This window comes from Melozone crissalis, unplaced genomic scaffold (assembly GCF_028551555.1).
Source record: "Melozone crissalis strain CALT ecotype California unplaced genomic scaffold, PUWL_Pcris_2 ptg000023l_1, whole genome shotgun sequence".
NCBI lineage: Eukaryota > Metazoa > Chordata > Aves > Passeriformes > Passerellidae > Melozone > Melozone crissalis.
The window spans coordinates 31,322,135-31,340,335 of NW_026535801.1; the positions used below are offsets into that span (position 1 = coordinate 31,322,135).

Here is an 18,201-nt window from a genome sequence, read left to right on the forward strand (position 1 = left end):
AGAGCTACAAAGCCCCAGAAGTCATATAACAAAGCAAGTTTTTGCTGTATTTATGTCTCACAAAACTTACAGACTTCACTGTGCTCTGAGCTCTTCAGGAGAACTGCACATCCAGTGCCATGATGCCAGCAGCAGCTCCAGCATTAGGGCTCAGGGGTGGCAGAGAAAGGCCTCAGTGGTGAAGGAAAGAGACCAGGATAGCTTCAGCTGAATTTTCATGGAAATATTTCCTGAGAGATCAGGGCTACCACAGTCACTGCTTCCACCTTCTGCAGGTATCTAGGGATTCTTTTAAGCTTTCACTGAAACATAGAAATTATTTGCAAGGAAAATAAATAGGACAAAAGCATGATTTCCTCCAAATGTGTTTCGTACATTCAAGGCTCAGGTAGGAGATTGCTGACGGAGTTCCACTACCACACAAACAATATAATCACATATGGGAAAAGTGCTTATGAAAAATCCTGCTGAAAACTGCAGTTTAGAAAGAAGTTCAACAGCAATTCCTTGTCCAGCCTAATTAGAAAATGGGAAAATGGGAGCACAATGGGGGCAAAGAATATTGCAATTTATATGAGAATATAGCAATTTATTATCAATTATGGATGAAGTAGGAGGACCAGAATTAGCAAGCTTAGCTAACACATCCTGTCAGCTATTAGCTTATCTGTTAAATAGTGATAGGACTGAGTAAACCAACAACCACAGGTCCTGATCCTAAAACTGAGATGCAGAGCTCCTTCACAGGCTCAGAGCTGAGGTACTTTGATTACAAATATACAGACTTTTACAAGCATGCTTTGGGGAACTTGGCTTGGAGGGTCCCTGGAAAGTGGAGCTATGATTTATAATGAACTAGCCACAGACATTCAGACTCCATTATGGTAAGAGTTTGTTTTCTCTAATGGATAACTGAGGAAGAGTCTTATCCTGGTCAGGGTTGCACTGGAAGGAAGATGGGAGCAGACTCATATACAACGTGGTATTTGCAAGGAGAGAAGTATGGCAGGAAGGAAGGGGAAAGGCTTTAATATATAAGCATAAAACCACAAAGATTAGACCAAGAAATGCAAAACTGCTCCAGAGGAAAAGAGCGCAGTCTGTCAGTGTTATTCAGTGTAATAGCACACAGAAGGAACACATTAATTGTAACCTTGACTCAATTGTCAATACTCACAAGAGGTGGATGGGAACAACAAGACCAGTTAATGTCCCCTAAAACTGCCAGAATAACTTCTTTAAAACCCTGCAAACCCACACACATTAAATCCCTGGTGACTTGGCATACTACACCGCCAGGCTGTCTGAGCACAGGCTGAGAATGATCAATTACAAGCCTTGTGACTCGAGTAATGAATCTTGTCGCAAGCCTGTAAAGTAAACTTCAAAAGGAGAAGGGTTCTTTTGCTAATTTTTGGAGCCCTGAACGATTTTCCAACAAAACCCAGGCACTTTAGAGTGATTTTCATTTGCAGTCCTCCCAGGTCTTGGTAAAAGGGAAACCAGACTTTGGGTGCATTTTGTGCATTCCTGTTTAAAAGGTGAAAAAGCTGCTGCTCAGTTACTTCAGCAGAGGGGATCCAGCTGAAGGAGCCAACTGAGGGGAAATTTCTAGGCTTTTAGAAGTTGTTTCTGGAATTTAGGAGCAAAATGTTTCTAATTGTGGCTTCTGTGGGATGAAATGACTGATGAAACAGTGTATTTGGAAGATGTGGCCAAATCCAAAACAACCACTTTCTGCAGCACGGCTGGATGACAACAGCTTTTGTTGTAGCCGAGTAAAGCAGTGGTTTAAAAATGCCCAGAGCTGTTTACAAGGAAGGAAAATCAGCTTCAGATAACTTTTAGAAATGGCCCCTTTTATAGTGTCATGGTCATGAAATGTAGATATCACCCAAGATCATGTCCAAGACCCTTAAGCAAGAAGGGACCAAGTACTGCAGGCACAGGGCTACACCCTGTCACTTTTGGAACCTTTGGTGGAAGTTTCCAAGAAGGCCATCAGAATAGATCTAGCAAACATCTGAGTAATTTAAAATATTAATGGTGAACATGTGTTGTAACTGCAGTTAATTAAGCGTTGATAAAAGAATCTGAGCATAAACAATTACACACTCCCTGGAATATTTCCTAAGCAGCACCAACAATAGCAGCTCTGCCTTGCACACACTGAGGAGCCTCAGGAACCAGCAGTGCCTGAGTCTTCTCCATGGCTTTGGAGTGATGGGTCCTGCTCTTTTTCCAGAGCCAGCTGCTGAGAGAGAGCTCTGCTGCAGGGACTGTGCCCTGAGCCCAGCTCTTGGAGCAGGGGATGCTCTTAACCCTTTTGTGAGGATTAGGGCTGGATTATGATAGCAAAAGTGGAGTAAAGAGAGCGGTGGCACATGAGGGAGTGTTTGATGTGTGCTCACCCAACACAGGGCAGGGTTGTGACTCCACAGTCTGTACACACACTGCTCACTGTTATCTCACATGCCATTGTGATTGCAGGGGTGATGACCACTTGCCAAGGGAAGGTTGTTAGTGACTCTCAGAGGCTTCCCAACAGCACAGCAGTGATTGCAGGACCCTGTTCAGGAATGCTGCTGGGAAGAAGAAGGAAGCTTGAACAGGCAGATGCCTATATTTGCTCAGCAGATGCTACCCTGAGCAAATTGGACTGATGATGGATAGTGTTTTTAAAATAAAAATAGTGAGTGCTTTTGAAAAAACTCACTTCAAAGTCTGATCTGAGCCTGTTGTTCCTCAGTCAATGACTGCTATTAAAGGAGTCACAAACTCTTGCTTCAGTGCTCACAGGATGGCTCCACTGCTCTCTCACACAGAGGGCCATGGTTTAAAAGATAGGCAAGGTGCCAACATTCCCAAGTGTTTGGGTGTCACAGAGGGAAGGTGAAAATCAGTAGTCCTTGAATGTCGTGTTCTTGCCCAGGGGCCTGTGTGGGACATAAAAATGCCATGCTGAAAACTCTTTGAGTAGAAATGAAACTTTGGTTGGAGACAAGATTTGTGCTCAAGAGAGCTCAGTGTCATGGTGAACTGCTTCATCCCTGCAGATTGGGAGGGAAGGGGGATGAAGGTTCAGGGAATATACAGAAACATCTTCCCAGTGTTGTCTGTCTGAAGCCTTGGGAGTGGAGGGAAGTACTTGGCCCTGGTTTGCTTGTGTTTCTTGGAAAGGGGGTGCTGGAGCAAGGGTGATGTTGGGATGATCTTACTAGTGAGACTAACTATGGAAGAGAACTGGCATTCCCCAGGGAATAAAGAGAACCAGAAACTGATGATAAAGCTATTTATATTCTAGATTATGCCAAGAAAAATATTTTACACTTAGCTTAATATCATAATTGCAAGTCCAAAAGCACTGCTAGCTTCTAAATACAGAATAGAATCTGGGAGGAGGCAGTAAGAAAATATATGTTTTGGCTTTATGATTGCAGCAGAGAAATAGCCAGAATTCATCATGGGCTTGGACAAAACCAGGAGTCTTTAAAGAAATAATACTTCTAAGTGGTCTTTAGACATTCAAATGCCTAAAGAGCCTATAAACCACATAATGTTAGCTGGAACACAGATGGCCACTACATGTTGAGCTGTTTAAGCTGCTCTTTTTGCAGTCAGTGAAACACTGATTTTACACTGTCTTTGGAACACAGTGTAAAAACTTCAGTAATGGATATTTCCATGAATGCAAAAAGCAGATTTTCAGCATGTTCCCCTGCCTGTGAACTTGCCCTACCACTGGTGTCACCTCATGACTGGGGATTGTTCCATGCCTGTGCACTGTGACTGCAGCCTTGTGTGGGGCCAGGAGTACAATGAGAACCTTTGGATAACATTCTCTCCATTCTGTGCCCTGATAAACAGAAGATGTCTGTGAAAGCATTGGGCTTTCAGTTCACCTTGGTGTTTGGTCTTCAAATAGTGAAACCATTCACTGATGATGTATTTAGGTATGGCCAGAGGATCTGTGTAAATCTGAATTTCATGGCTGAGGCATCTTGCTCACACACAATTTCATCCCTCAAAAAAAATCCCCATGTAACTGTGGCATTTCCACCAAGCCTGGAGAGGGAAAGCAGTGTGGACTTCTCCCTTACCTCACTGCAGTAAAAGGCAAAAATCTACAGTGAATACACTTCCCAAGACTGTTAAAGAACATAGAAACAATTCATTTTCACAGATTAAGAGAAACCTGGAGACTAAAGAAACTATTTTCTTCTCTACCAAAAAGATTTCTCAGAAAAAACAAACTCAGCCTATGCTTATGCTGAAGAGAGACCTGAACACCTGCAGTACAAATCAAAGGCTGGGGGACAGTTCTCTTCAGGCTCCTGTCTGGTTACAGCTCAAATTGCAAGAACAGTCATGAGAGTGACAGTGATTCTGGATTTCACCTTAAAGCAGAGGTTAAATGAGCTCAGCAATAAGACCTCATCTCCTGCTTGACTCCTCTGCACCCAAGGCTCTGCAGGAAAAAGCCCTGACAGATGTAACTGAACACTTCAGAATATCCCTACAGCTGGCTGAAGGAGAACATCTTGAAGAACCACTTGAGATGGCCTGCCTGAGCTTAATTGGAAACAGGTAATTAGTGTGGGTAGTCTGATCTACCTAGGATGCTTCAGAGCTAAATCTGTGTTTGGACTGAATTATCTGTCATACCCACTTTAATATCCAAAATCTGACTCGACATTTTTATCTCTTCTGGTAAACTCTGGTGCTGTGGCAGGTGTGCAGACCTGTCCTGGCTGACCAAACTTGAATAATCACCTACACTATTTGGGGACCACTGACATGACTAAACTATGACTTTCTTTTATTTTTAAATTCATTTTTTTGCCTTAGCCTGATCTAACAAAGGAAATGTTTCTTTCCCTTGTAAGGAAAAAAATCACCCTTGTTAGGAATGCCTGCATTAAGTCAGAGACATAAGAAACGTACTTGAGGTAACAGCAGCAATCCATGGTTTGTTTGGATTTTTTATTACACATTTTGTGAAATATTGAGGTCTAAAACCTCCCTGCCATAGGTAAGTGAATGATGTTGCCACTTGACCTCAACTGGTGTCCCAGGTAACTCATTAGCACACACAGATGCAATACTGGCTTTACTTCAGCAAATAAGGCAGGTTTTGTTCCTTGTGAAGTTTTTGGAGGAATTGAGCACAGCAGTAAGACAGCAATCCTCTGTGTGTGCAGGGAGCCATTACCATTCCCCAGTTCTTGGAATGGGACACTGGGTTATAGGCACTCATTGCTCAAGAAAGCAGAGCAGGGAATTATATGTGGGTTAAACTCAGGTACTCTGCCCCATCTTTTCTATGTTCCACAAAGGGTTCATAAAGGGAAAAGAGCTTGATGACATGTTTGAAGAGTTCCTTTTCTTTCCACATCACTGGAAGGCACAGATGTCAACTTCACAGAATATGATTTGTTAAAATGAAACTCTTGTAACTGCTGTGTTTACAAGAAAAGCCTAGATGATGCTACACATCATAGAATGGTTTGGGCTGGAAGGGATGGAAAACACCCTCTAGTTTCAACCCCCTGCCCTAGGTAGGGATGTGGTCCCTTACAGCAGGTTGTTCAAAGCCTAGGACAGCCTGTTCAGCCTGGCCTCAAACACTTCCAGGGATGGGGCAGTCACAACTTTTGGGGGAAACCTCCTGCAGTGCCTCACCAGCCTCAGAATGAAGATTTTTTTATAATATTAAATCATGATCACTGATGTTGCAGTTTGAGCAGTTCAAGTTAATCCATAGAACAGGTATTTCCCAGCAGCTATTACTGAACACAGAACAGTGCACATTCATAATGCCCATATATGTGAAATTCTATATTTCATTAATAGCTCTGATTGACATACTGGAGGACAAAACAAAGGACTGTTTTAAAAAAAATCTCCTCCTTTCTGTCTCTTCTTCTAAGTTTCTCCTCCTTGGAAATGGGGGACACATTTCCAACCTGCTCCTATGTATTTATGCCCAGGAGTGTTGTCCAGTAGTCATCTCCTGCTTTCAGAGAACCAACTTCATAAAGTCAAACAGGAGACAAGTAAGATGGTGAAACATCTTCCCCCACAGGTAAAAGTGAATGGAAATGCTCCCAACACAAGAGCAACATGCCTGGGCATCCTGACACCACAGCTGCCTTTGACAGGCTGCAATTAGCTTTGGCGAGGAAGAAGACTCTTTCAAGTCTTGGGTGCAAGGAGAAAATTGAATGACTTGTCTACTAGTGAATGTTCTTCTCATCTTTTTTCAGGTTTCTTGTGAGTTCTAAAGATTAGAATTTATTGTAGCTTGTCTTTAACCCACTCCATAATAATTGTTTAAATCTTGCTTAGCTTCTACACTGAAACTACTTGTAAATACTTATTTAAAACCTTTTCACTTTCATACCATCAACCTTATTTTGAATCTGAGCATGAGGAGTGTGGAGAATACTGAGAAATCCAGGCCAAGCCTTAAAAGCATTCTAAATAACTGAAGTCACTATTTAGTCTAACTTTCCTTGTGCAAAGCAGGAGTGCCAGTTGGCATCTTCTGAAGTGTGTGCTCTCTTCATACCTTTGTATGACTCAGTCACCAGTAACTAAAATAACCAGAGCTGCTCCCCAGCACAATGCATGGACAGCATCCTAACTTTAAATATGTCCACACAAGCAGATGACCATGAGGGACTTTTCTCCTACATGGAAACATACAAGAAAAGAGTGCCAGGAAGAACAACAATGTTTTCTAGGAAAAAAATAATAGGCAATTCTGCACAAAAAGCAGTCTTAAATTCAGGTCTGTATACTGCTGTTCCTTTTCCAAAGATATTCTCCCTGACAACAGCTCTGAAGCATTGCTGAGGGTACAAGAGGCACAGAATGGCAGCAATGGTACCTTCCTCCACCTGTAATTTAAACACTTACATTATGCATATATTGAGACTGAGATGTGGTAAAGCCTGTCAGGGAGAACCACAGACTGGAATCATTCGCTGCTCCACTCCCATTCCTGTGACAGCCAATTCAGGTGATTCAGTCAGACTCTCTGTATTTATGTCCAAGAGATGTTTGACCCCTCAACAACTGCAGAATTTTCATGCCTTCCTCAGGCTGGATATTCTGGTGCTTTCCCAACTGTACTGGTTTGCCAACTTTCAGCTGAAGCCTCATTTGTCTCCTTTGTGTCAGCTCTGCTGCTTCTGTTCCTCAGCATCTTTCTGTTCTGTGTTTATCCACTGGTACTACATCCCCTTTTACTTTAGATAAAAGCAAATATTTGTAAAAGCATGCCCTATAACAGGATTGTAGAAAGCAATGGAAGTTTGATGATCCTTTTCTTGCCCTTGTCTGGACTCTCCACTTCATCAACTTCCTTGAAGTACAGTGCAAAGAGAAAATAGTTTTAGCAGTGATGAGTGAAAAGGGATTTCTTCATGTATTTCATAGGACATATCATACACTAAAAATCCCATAGTGATGGCTGTCTTTATTTTTGGAATAGCATAATCCTGACTTAGCAACTGTAACTCTCAGCACTGCTCTGTAACTTGCTCCTCCCTGGTCTCTACCTGTGGAACCTCTTGCTCATGTGCAGCACCTTACAAAAGTTCTTAGGGGAAGGAAAAAAAACACAAGTAAACGAGTGCATTTAATTTTGCAAGTCAAGAGTATAAAATAATTTAAAAAGCCATTTATATTTTATATAAAAAGCCAGTTATTTCAAGTTGAACACATCAAGGGGAATAGCACCACAGCCTAATGAGGAACAAATTCTATCCATAATTGAGACAGCTAGGAACAAGCTGTTACATACAAATATACATATCAGTACCATACTTAATATACTTCAGAAAAACTTAATTTATCCAAATAGCTGCAGCCCATTTTGCTTTCTCATACTCATTGCTTTCTCATGTTACTTTGCAGAGTCCTTTGTAATCTGGCTATGTTGGCATCCAAGGCTGCTAAGCTATTTTTAAAGTCCTCTTCATCTCGAGAAGTAAATGTTGAGAAAGAAGATGCGCTCCAGTCAGACCTCCCTGAGAAATCATCAAATGAAATGCAGCTAAAATCCGCTGCTTCACTGCCTGTCTTCTGAGAAACCCCTGCTGGAAATGGCATTGGTGCACAAGGGTATGGACCAGGCTGAGGCTGCTCTGCTTTATCCATGACATCTTTTGCAGCCCCACCTGGAATGCCTCTTGGTCTCACCTGGACTTTGTCTCCTTCTGGCTTTGCTTTACCCCCTGTAACTTCAAGAGTGTTTTCCACAGTCTTTTTCACACTGTACCCAGCATTTAATTTATCCACCAGAGTTGGATCCTCACATCCATAGTGCTGCACAGAGCCTGGGATCTCACAGTGGTAATCCAGCCTCTGACAAGCCCCTCTGCTCTGGGGTGGCACACCACTTCTTCCAGAGACTGGCTGCTGTTTTTTAGAGGCGCTGCTGGTCAGTGGAATATAAATTGTCTCATCCAGCTTGGTCTGGTCATCTAGTAAAGTTCCAGAATCACTCCCTGTTTCTGCATCCTGCTTCAATGGAGCTGGAGGTCCTCTGGGAGCTGCTGCTTGTTCTTCTGTGAATGTACTGTTAATTTTACTTCCTTCAGCAGCAAACTTGTCATAGGACAGACTTTTCATTTCTACTTCTCCAATTTTATTTGGGAACTGAAGGTCCGGATCTATCAAAATATGATCCATTTCTAATGTTTTAAGGTAAGTCATTACTGAAGTACTCCCAGGAAACAGCTCAGGTTGCATCTGCTTTTCATGGTCTTCCAAACGAGACTTTGAGAGAAATTTCTCAGGTTTGGGTCTAACACTGTCCCCTGTGAGGTCAGACAGAAGCTTGGCCATGCTGCCCTGCAAGGTTCTGTTAGGGTAAAATCAACCAAACAGATTAAAATCAGTCACCAAAAATAAATAGATAAAAACTTTTCTATAGGAAAAAAACATTAGATTTATCAGGCTGTGGCAAAGTTGCAATGCACTTTCTAGACATTGTTATCTGTGAACCAATTCCAAGTTTTTTGAATTCTTCTTCAGCTCACTGTGGCTAAAAAGTAACAAAAATATCACAACCCAATGAAGTTCTCCAGATTATTGCTGGTGTACCTGCTTTGAGCAGCACACAATGAAATAAATTGATGCCAAGAAACTGCTACAAAGCAGACAGAAGCAGTTACCAAAATCACTATGAAAGGTTTACTGAATTATTCTTCCCATTGAATCTAAATAAAAAAACATAATACAAGAAATAATTCTTCTAACTTACTGCTCTGTCCATCAAAAGAGATGAACATTTAGATATTTGCTCTAGCATACACACACACACACACATGTAATGTGACATCATTCTACCACCACCTGGTGGTCAGCACAGCAGTCACAGAAGTGTCTAAACTACAGAAGCATTTGAAATGTCTATCCAAAATATTCTGCTGTTCCAATCAGTCCCAACTAAAAATATAGCAGATAACAGTTTTTTCTTCTCAGCACAACATATCCAAAGCAATTGTAGATACACACCACTATGCAGCTGCAAAAAGCTATTTATATCTCCCAGCTTGCCACTATTTTCAAGATAAAATAAATTCACAGCAATAGCTCTTTTTTGCTAATAGATCCTTACAGACCTAATAGATCTGCTATTAGGAGTTAAGACTTCACGTAAGTTATGGCAGATAGTATTTTACTTTACAACAGAATTCAAGTCACAGAATATGACACCTCTGTTTTAAAACAAAATTATAGCAGCATTGTAACAAAATGAACTTTAAAGAGAAGGTTTAGCTTATGTGACCTCCCACCACCAAGATACTAAGATCACAATAATCCACAGGATGGGAAAAAAACAAACCAAAACTCCAAGGAATAAGAAAGATTTTTAAAAAAGAAAAATAATGTCAGGAGGCAATAAAACCCCTTAGCCAACAGTACCTGGTTAATTCCCTCAGTCTCTTAACTTCTGCATCACGCTGACGTAACGTTATGCCCAAAATCTTATTTTCTTTCTCTGCAGCTTCCAGCTTAAACTGAAGGCTCTTCACAGTTCCTAATGCCTCTTCCACTTCTGAAATGCCAACAAGAACTTACACAATTAGTTCTTTTGACTTTTAAAATGCTAAACAAAGAATAACCAAATTGAAAATACGCACCAATCTTGAGCTTGGTGGAATGAATGTCATAATGCTGTTTGTTTTCTAGCAATTCTTCTTCTTTGTCTTGAATACCTTTTGCAAGATGTTTATTTTCTTCTTTCTGACTTTCTATTATTTTCAGTAGTTCTTCATTTTTAGTCTGCAGTGAATCAAGACCTTTCTGTGATTCTTTCAATTGACTCTGGAGCATCACATTCAAGGACTGCAAAGAAACCACTACCAAAAGTAAAACATAAAATGTTTAAGTGTTTTGTGTGGTAGCTTGAATTTCTAAACCAAACTGAATTTTTAAATTATCTTGGTAATATGAATTTTGGTAACAGATAGAAGGGTTGGCTTTTTTTGCAACAAGATAAAGCTCAAGCTTTCTTCTTAATTATTTAATCAGTCATCTTCATTTTCAGAGGCATATAAGCAAAAATAATGTGCTTGGCAGCTGAAGAGCCAAATCCTAGTATGTGGAGTCTAAAAAGGCCCAACAGTTCATGCAAATGCAGTTCCAGCATTAGACCCCCTTAGTTCAGCTACCACTAAAGGCCACAATACATACAGACATATGAAACTACAGATTTAAAAATTAAAAATTATATATCTATGGTAATAAAGCTTTAACAGATATACCCCTATCAAGCAACATTATTGGTACTTTACATTCATAGCTGCAGCTCTGTCCAGATGTCTTCTCACTGCTTTCTTGTTCCTTAAGTTGCTGGTTTAATATTCTTAGTCTCCTAAATGTGAATTGTGAAAAAGCACATATTCAGAAATATTAGAATACACTCAAAATGAATGCACTTTAAATTAATCTGGTGAGAAGTTGCTTTTGAGAATTAAATGTCAGGGAATATTTCAGAAACATAAAGAAGTCTTAATAACATATTTTGCTTACATTCTGATACTTTTTCAACACAAAAGACCCTTTCCAAGTATCTGATAAATCTCTGGTATATAGCCCCTCTCCTGAAGTACATGCTACCCAGTTATGTGAGATCCCTCTGAAATGAGAGACACTTTTGCATTTGAGAATAAACTACAAAAAGAACATGAGCAGGCTAACTAACTTGTTAGTGCAGTTTTCAGAGTGATGCATTCACCCCACCCAGTCAAAGGCCCCACCATGAGGTAACTGATTCTATCAAAATACCAAAGCCATGCTGGGTGTTAATTATTGCTTTTTGGAGCGTATGGCTTTACCAGCACACTTTCTAACTCACAAATATTGCCCAGACAAGAAGGGAAGAGCCTTAAGAGAGGCAATTGAAGGCAGAGCAGTTGGAGGTGCTTTAGGTGCAGGGCAGTGAGGTCAGGCTCCCTGAGCAGCTCCCCACCTGCGCAGCCGCGCGTTCTCACTGCGCAGGGGCTGCAGAGCCAGAGCGATTTCAGCCTGGAGGTTCCTGCTTCCCACCACAGCTGGGAGCAGGGAGACAGAGTCCTCCACTTCACTCATCAACCTCAGCACTTCTGAGTCACCTGCAAGAAGTGAGGGAAGAAAGAGACTCCATAAACCTATAAACCTGTAATATAACTAATTTTTACATGTGATTAAGCAACTTACAAAGTGATTTAATAGTATCTGAGGGTTTTGCCCCCAAGAAAACTTTATATATTTAAAATTGTTGAGCTGGAATATGAAAACTGTGCTTTACATCCTCAATAAAACACAACCCACCATCTCTCCAACCAGCATAGGTGGGGCTGCTATTGCAATCTGTCCACACCAGGACCCTTCTCAAGGGAAAGCTCTATATATGGAATAGCAACAATTTTTATCTTGCTGTCATGATAAGATTAAAATATTATAAAAATAATTTAATACTCATCCAGAAGTGAATCCTGAAGGTTTTATGGTTGTAAAAAGCCACAGTAAGAAGTCACATATCACATGACACATACAACTTGCATAAAATGAAGTGCTCGCTCCTTTAATCGAGCTCTTGTGTTATTTGTATTTATAACTCTAGTGCACAATGAAAATGTCCTCACCTTGATCTGTTACCAGTGCTCTGAGCTCACCCAGAAGATACTTTACAGTCCTAACTTTATGGGCTGTTTCTTCTGGACTTTCTTTTCTAGATTTTAGAACTTTCTTCACACAACTTGTCTTGCAGCTGGTGTCTTTCACTGGAGACACATCAAGTACATCCAATTCATCTTCTTCACTGACCAGGTCCTCACTGTGCTCCTCAGGACTATCCTCCTCTGTGTCACATGAGCCATCATGCTTTGCTGGACAGTGATGATGGCCCCTCTGCTCAGTCCTGCCATTCAGCACCTCATGGGATTGTAACAGGGCCTGTATGCACCTCATCAGATCTGCTTCTTTCACCTGCTGCTCCTGGCCTGGGGCCACCTCTCTGGCACAAGGTGTTGGCACCAATGCAGGCACTGAAGGGGTTAATGCTCCTGGTGCTGAACAGGGCATCACACCAGCAACAGCAGTTCCAGACTGTGTTTGTGCAGCAGCAGCAGCAGAAACCACTGGGCAAACCACAGGTCCTCCCATCTCTGGCACACATTCATTGGCACTGTCTACAGGAACTCCCTGCATAAAAGATATTCTAATTAAACAAAAAATTAACATGATTTTTAAATCTTTAGCAGAAGAATCCCAAACAGCACTACCCTTGTCTGACTCAATGTAAACTTGTTCATTCTTTGCTAATTATAAGAACAACTACAAATTAATAATAGAATAATTTTCCTGTATAATAAGGAGGACTTAAAATGTAAATCTGATTTAGATTACCTTTAATGTTATTGGCAACATTAAAGCACAGTTCTTTTACAGCTGTTCTGTAATGAAAACCCTCAGCAGTTTCTTGAATCCAAGCAGAATAGGGAAGAAAAGAAATATAAAGGACAACACTGTTACCTTTCAGTATTTTAAGTAGGTGAATTTTTTAAAAGTCAAGGTCATCACTAGCTATACATGGACTGCCTGCAGATGGAAGGTAAATCTAGAGTCTTACAGATTCAAGGTAAATTCCAGCCCTTTGCCACATTTCCTGAGGTGGCAGCTGGTATTCTCCATTATCTCTATTCTATACCCTGAAATACACAGGCATTTTAAATGTGACTCCAAGATAACACAGCATGTCTGAAGAAATAATTGCCTTGATCACTGGCAGGGAAAGCTCCATATGATATATGAATTCTTCTGTCAGAAGTTGCTTAATGATCCTAGTGTGCATTACTGAGAATGCAATTAACAGTAATCAATAATTTCCTGCACTTTCCATGTTTGCTGTACTTTACAGAATTCCCCAGGCAGAAACAAGCAGCCAGCTGAAATGCCTCCAATTTCAATTTTTGGTGTCTACATAAAATGTGTTTTGAATAGCAGCGTTTTGTCTGAGCATCACTACAGTGTGAGATACACAATTTTTTAAAAGGGAAATTATTAGGAAAACTGACACAAGGAAACGTATAAGTATATATATATTTTTAAATATATATAAGTAGACAGTGCTAATTCAATGTTTATTGATAGTGAGAATCAAACTTTTACTTACTGACTGAGTGGATAAGGAATTAGCTGAATGCTGCAGGGATAGTGTTGATGTGGAGGTAGGTAAATGATAATTCAAAGCTGTACCATTTTGATATCCTAAAAGAAAACAACACTTATAGATCAGGGCAATGTTATCAAAACTCATGCAGTCAAATAGTCAAGTCTACATTAACAGTTCCACTAACCCTGGTTTGAGGTAGGAGGAGGAGTTACAGTAGGAATTTCATCACTCTTCTGTGGGGGTTGGCCAGTTATCAGAGACATCTGAGTTTGCACATGCTCGTACAGTTTCTGATATGCCCCAGGAGAGTGGTCACTGCAAGGCACATGGTTTGACTGAACCATCTGAGTCTGTGCTGCCCTGGAAAGCTCCTTCTCAGCAGGTGTGGTAGATGAGGCAACTTTTCTATTTGATATTGGCACTGTAGAAAAAGGAAGAACAAAAAACTCCAGCTGAAGTTTCATGTCTTCTTGATCTACACAAACCCATTGTATTGTCTGGCAGATTCTGGAAGGCTCCCTTGAAAACAGAAACAAAGATCCTATGGCCCAGGATACCAGTCAGATTTTGATTCACCAGAAAATGAACCCATCAATTTTTTCTTCCAGGTAGAGCAAGCTAAACCAGTTGGACAGGCAGCTGTCCTTGAAGGAAGCACAGAGATTTAATCCTACAGAAGGCCAGTTCTAAAATAATTCTTGAAATCTCTGCTTAGGTATAATTAAAACTCTGTAATTTTACAGTGCTGGGAAGAGATCAGCCACATGCTCACTTCCTACAATTACCAGTGGGAATTCTGCTACACACCTGTCCATAGGCCCCACACTGGATCAGAAATTGCCCAGAAGAAACAGAGTGCAGAGAGGCAGAAATGATAATAAATGAAATATTTCCCCTAGGAGCAAAGCAGCTGACAGCACTCCATCTGCCTTTCTATTCAGTGCTTTGGCCACTAAACCATTTGAGGTCTTGTCATTCCTAGCCACACTTCTCTGTTTCCACAAATCCTTCTTTGAGAAAAGCCTGGCTGGACACTGAACTTCAGACCAGTTCCTAGCTGTGGATCCTAAACTGAGACCAAAGACTGCATTGTTTCCCTGTCCAAAAGAAACAGGGAAGGGTATAAACATTCTCCTCCTCACTTCCTACCAGATAAACCTGATAATGTTGATACTTGTAAACACATTCAACTTTCATGTACCTGTGAATTTCAGTAATTGTTCAGTAAACATTTAAAGTTTCTGAAAGGAAATAATACATCCTTTTGTGGAACCAGCCCAGGATCAACCTGTAACAAATGGCAACAATTATGTGAAGCCTTGCTGAATCTCACTAAGTTGAGGAGTCTTTCAAGGTTGCTTGAACAAAAAATAAATCGAGCCAAGAAAGCCCACTTACCAATTTCTTTTTGGACAGGGGAAGGAGTATTGATTCTTTTTAACCCTTTCTTCTTGGAAGTACTTCCTTTGGTTAGCAAAGGCTTGGAAGTACATTTAAAGGTAGTTGTTTTCCCAGGTTGTTTATGGACAGCCTCCCTTCCTGGTATTAATTGAAAGAAAAAGTGGTCAACAAAACAAATCAAGAGAGTATTACAGAACCTAGAAATGTAACTTGTGTTTTCTATAGGTACAACCTGTAGCTTCCTTTTGTAAGATGGTCTTCAGTAAAGCTGCACAATGGTCAAGTCCATGATGAATAGTATCAACCTGCACAAAGAGCACTGCAGTCAGTCAGTGAGTAGCACTGTTTCCTTTCAGTAAACCAAGATGCTGTTTTAGAGGTGAGTGTACCTCAATCTGTCATCTGACAAAGCACTCATTAACAAAAAAATATATAATTTCCCATGTACTACTTTGCAATTACATGGAACACACAGAAATAAATAACTAAATTGTATGTTGCACCCCTGTCCATTTGCTCAATTTGAGGTTAATTACAGGTATGTATTTTATTCTCATTTCCATGTACATTTAAACAATACAGCCTACTTGTATTTTGGAGACAACTGGCTCAGGACTACACAAAACCAGTACTGCAGCACTGACTGTGCTACTCTTTCTTTCCAGCACAAAAAAGTAACAAGGGCAGCTGCTCTTCTGTGAGGGCCAGCCCCTGTCCATAGGCAGCTTATTTGTGTTTGCAAAATGTATCCTGTGCCTTGAGGAGATCTGTCAGAGACAAACTCACTGCACACAATGTCCATTTGCTCCTATCTGTAAGATACAGTGCAGACACTTGCCTGCCTTGCAGGAGCAATTTCAGGTTCAGATGAAAATTAATTAGGATCTAAATTAATCTGGCTTTCTTCTGTTACTCAAGGTATTCCAATTTCCCTTCTCTTTAGATAACTGTGTTAAAGAGCCATTTAATTACCTGATTGGCAGATTCAGTGGAACAGAATTTTACACCAGAATGGCATCCTTTCTTTAAGCCAAACCTGAAAAAGTGAAATTCACTGTTTATACCACCTCCTTAATGGGAAAAAAGTAAAAAACTGCTTACTTTCATTCAACAATAGCAAATAAAAGGAAATTAATTTCATCATGAAACAAAGTAACTTTCTATTCCTGAAAACTTTGCATGGCTGCAACAAACATGTTAAGCAAATAATAACAATTATTTGTTTATTAACAATTTATGTCGAAGAAGAATTCAGTCTCTACTCGAGTCTTCTCTACAGCTAGTAATTATATAAACTCAGTCTTTCTATAAATAAAACACAAAGAGTGAAATCTGTATTTTATATGCAAAATTTCTATTCAGTTTGTGCCTGTCTCTTCAAGGGCTGCTTAGAACCTTTCAGTTCAAAATGTTTTATATATACACACAAGGATTTTTTGTTCAATTGAGGTATGACAAGTATAAGGCTCCCAAATGCTCACATATACACTCAGTTTAAAAGGGTATTAGTGAATAAGGTCTTACTGATTTCTTCCATTTGTTAGTTTAGTTGCTCCTGACAGCCTTCCAGAAGACAGAGCCTGTTGGTTACAGAAATACACCTTGATTTTTTAAAGTATTTTCACAACACTTGAAGACTACTATTGCCCACCAATTCCAAGAACTTTTGCCAAGGTGGATCAGTCCAAGGGACATTACAGCACTCAAGGCAAGGGTGCAACTGCTGCCAGTAGAGCCTGAGACTTGTGGGTTTCAATTCACAAAATATGCCTTGACAGCAAGATGCTTTGTTAATTTCCACACATTTAAGGACTCACCAAGAGCTGATGTACAAATGTGTTTCAAATGCAAACTATGCTTGATAAATGCAGACCTGAACTGTGGAGACTTTAGGAATGATCTATGGCCAGAGCACACAGCACAGGAACACAATCACAGTCACACAATCCCAGCATGGGTGAGGCTGGAAGGGACACAGTGGCTCAAGCAGAGCATTCCAGAGCACATGGCACAGCTCTGCATCCTGACCTGTTCCTGAGCATCTCCAGTGAGGGAGACTCCACATCCTCTCTGCACAACCTGTTCTTCCTGGTGTGCGGGTGGGACTCCCCGTGCCTCGGTCTGTGCCCGCTGCCTCGTGTCCTGCTGCCCGGCCCCACCGAGCAGGGCCGGGCTCCATCCTCCCCCACCCCTGCAGCCATTCATACACAGTGGTACGGCCCGCTCCCCGCCATCTCCTCTCGTGGCCGAACACACAGCTGAACACACAGCCCCTCCAGCCTTTCCTCTTCAGACCCCACCGATCCCCGCTGCCTTCCGCTGGAGCCGCTCTCGGGCAGAGACAGCCGCAGCACGGCCCGCAGCGCCTCAGGACCGCGGTCAGCTGGCTGCGGTGCGAGCCGGGCTCGCGCTCGGAAGGCCCCACCTCGCGCAGGAGTCGTTATGGGGATCCCCTGACTCCCCCCCCCCATCCCCCCATGCACCCCCGGGCTCTGGCGAGGAGGCCCCGAACGCGAGCCGCGCCCCGCCCGCTCCCCCCCCGGCCCTCACGCACCTTGCGGGGCCGCGCAGCCCCCGGCGCGGCCATGGCCCGGCCCGGCTCCGCCCACTCCTGCCCCGCCCCCGCCCGCGCTGGCCAATCACCACCGGGTCCGTCCGCGAGGGGGCGGGACTAATGCAGGGGGCGGGGCTAACGACCCCGCCTCGCGGCGCGCCGGCGGGCGCGGGCGCGGGAAGGGGAAGGAGGCGAGCTAGGCAGCGCGGCCGGGGATTGGCGGAGAGCGGGAGCCGAGCGGACCAATAGGAGGTGAGAGAGGAAGGGGCGGGGCTAAGCGGGCCGTGAGGGGCGGTGCGTGCCCAGCCCCGCCCCGCCGCTCCCTGAGGGAACGCCCCTGGGGGACCGGCAGCTGTCCTCAGGGCAATGCTCTTAAGGGCGCAGGGGATCCGTATAATACACATGAAATAAGCGGAAAACCGAGCCCTGCAGGTGAGTGGTCACAGAGTCACAGAATCGGGTTGGAAAAAACCTCCCTACTCATCGAGTCCAGCCTGTGAGCGAGCACCACCGTGTCAGCCAGGCCCTGGCAATCAGTGCCACCTCCAGCCTTTGTTTAAACACCTCCAGGGGC

The 18,201-nt window shown here is 42.3% G+C and overlaps 1 protein-coding gene across 2 annotated transcripts; it reads right to left on the bottom strand.

Moving 5' to 3' along the window:
• Window positions 1-7,545: 7,545 nt before the first annotated feature.
• Window positions 7,546-17,670, bottom strand: CCDC14 (coiled-coil domain containing 14). Of its 2 annotated transcripts, none has more exons than XM_054278383.1 (13): window positions 17,628-17,670; window positions 16,598-16,653; window positions 16,046-16,109; window positions 15,306-15,378; window positions 15,071-15,211; window positions 13,857-14,093; window positions 13,673-13,767; window positions 12,144-12,702; window positions 11,489-11,630; window positions 10,812-10,891; window positions 10,158-10,376; window positions 9,940-10,072; window positions 7,546-8,872 (listed from the first exon to the last, which is right to left on the bottom strand). In XM_054278383.1, exons 1-13 carry the CDS (start codon window positions 17,658-17,660, stop codon window positions 7,897-7,899), a joined length of 2,808 nt encoding a protein of 935 aa, XP_054134358.1. In that variant the 5' UTR covers window positions 17,661-17,670; the 3' UTR covers window positions 7,546-7,896. The 2 variants fall into 2 exon arrangements, with proteins under 2 accessions (XP_054134358.1, XP_054134357.1); XM_054278382.1 differs by lacking the exon at window positions 17,628-17,670 and adding an exon at window positions 17,102-17,461.
• Window positions 17,671-18,201: the final 531 nt, after the last annotated feature.

Excerpts from the sequence above, each read along its gene's own strand:
- CCDC14 (XM_054278382.1), bottom strand. The coding sequence starts at position 17,278 with ATGAATGGCTGCAGGGGTGGGGGAGGATGGAGCCCGGCCCTGCTCGGT. Across the intron at positions 14,094-15,070 it reads CCCTGTCCAAAAAGAAATTG|TGCCAATATCAAATAGAAAA; the intron begins GTAAGTGGGCTT and ends CTTTTTCTACAG. Across the intron at positions 10,892-11,488 it reads GAGAACGCGCGGCTGCGCAG|GAGACTAAGAATATTAAACC; the intron begins GTGGGGAGCTGC and ends ATTCACATTTAG.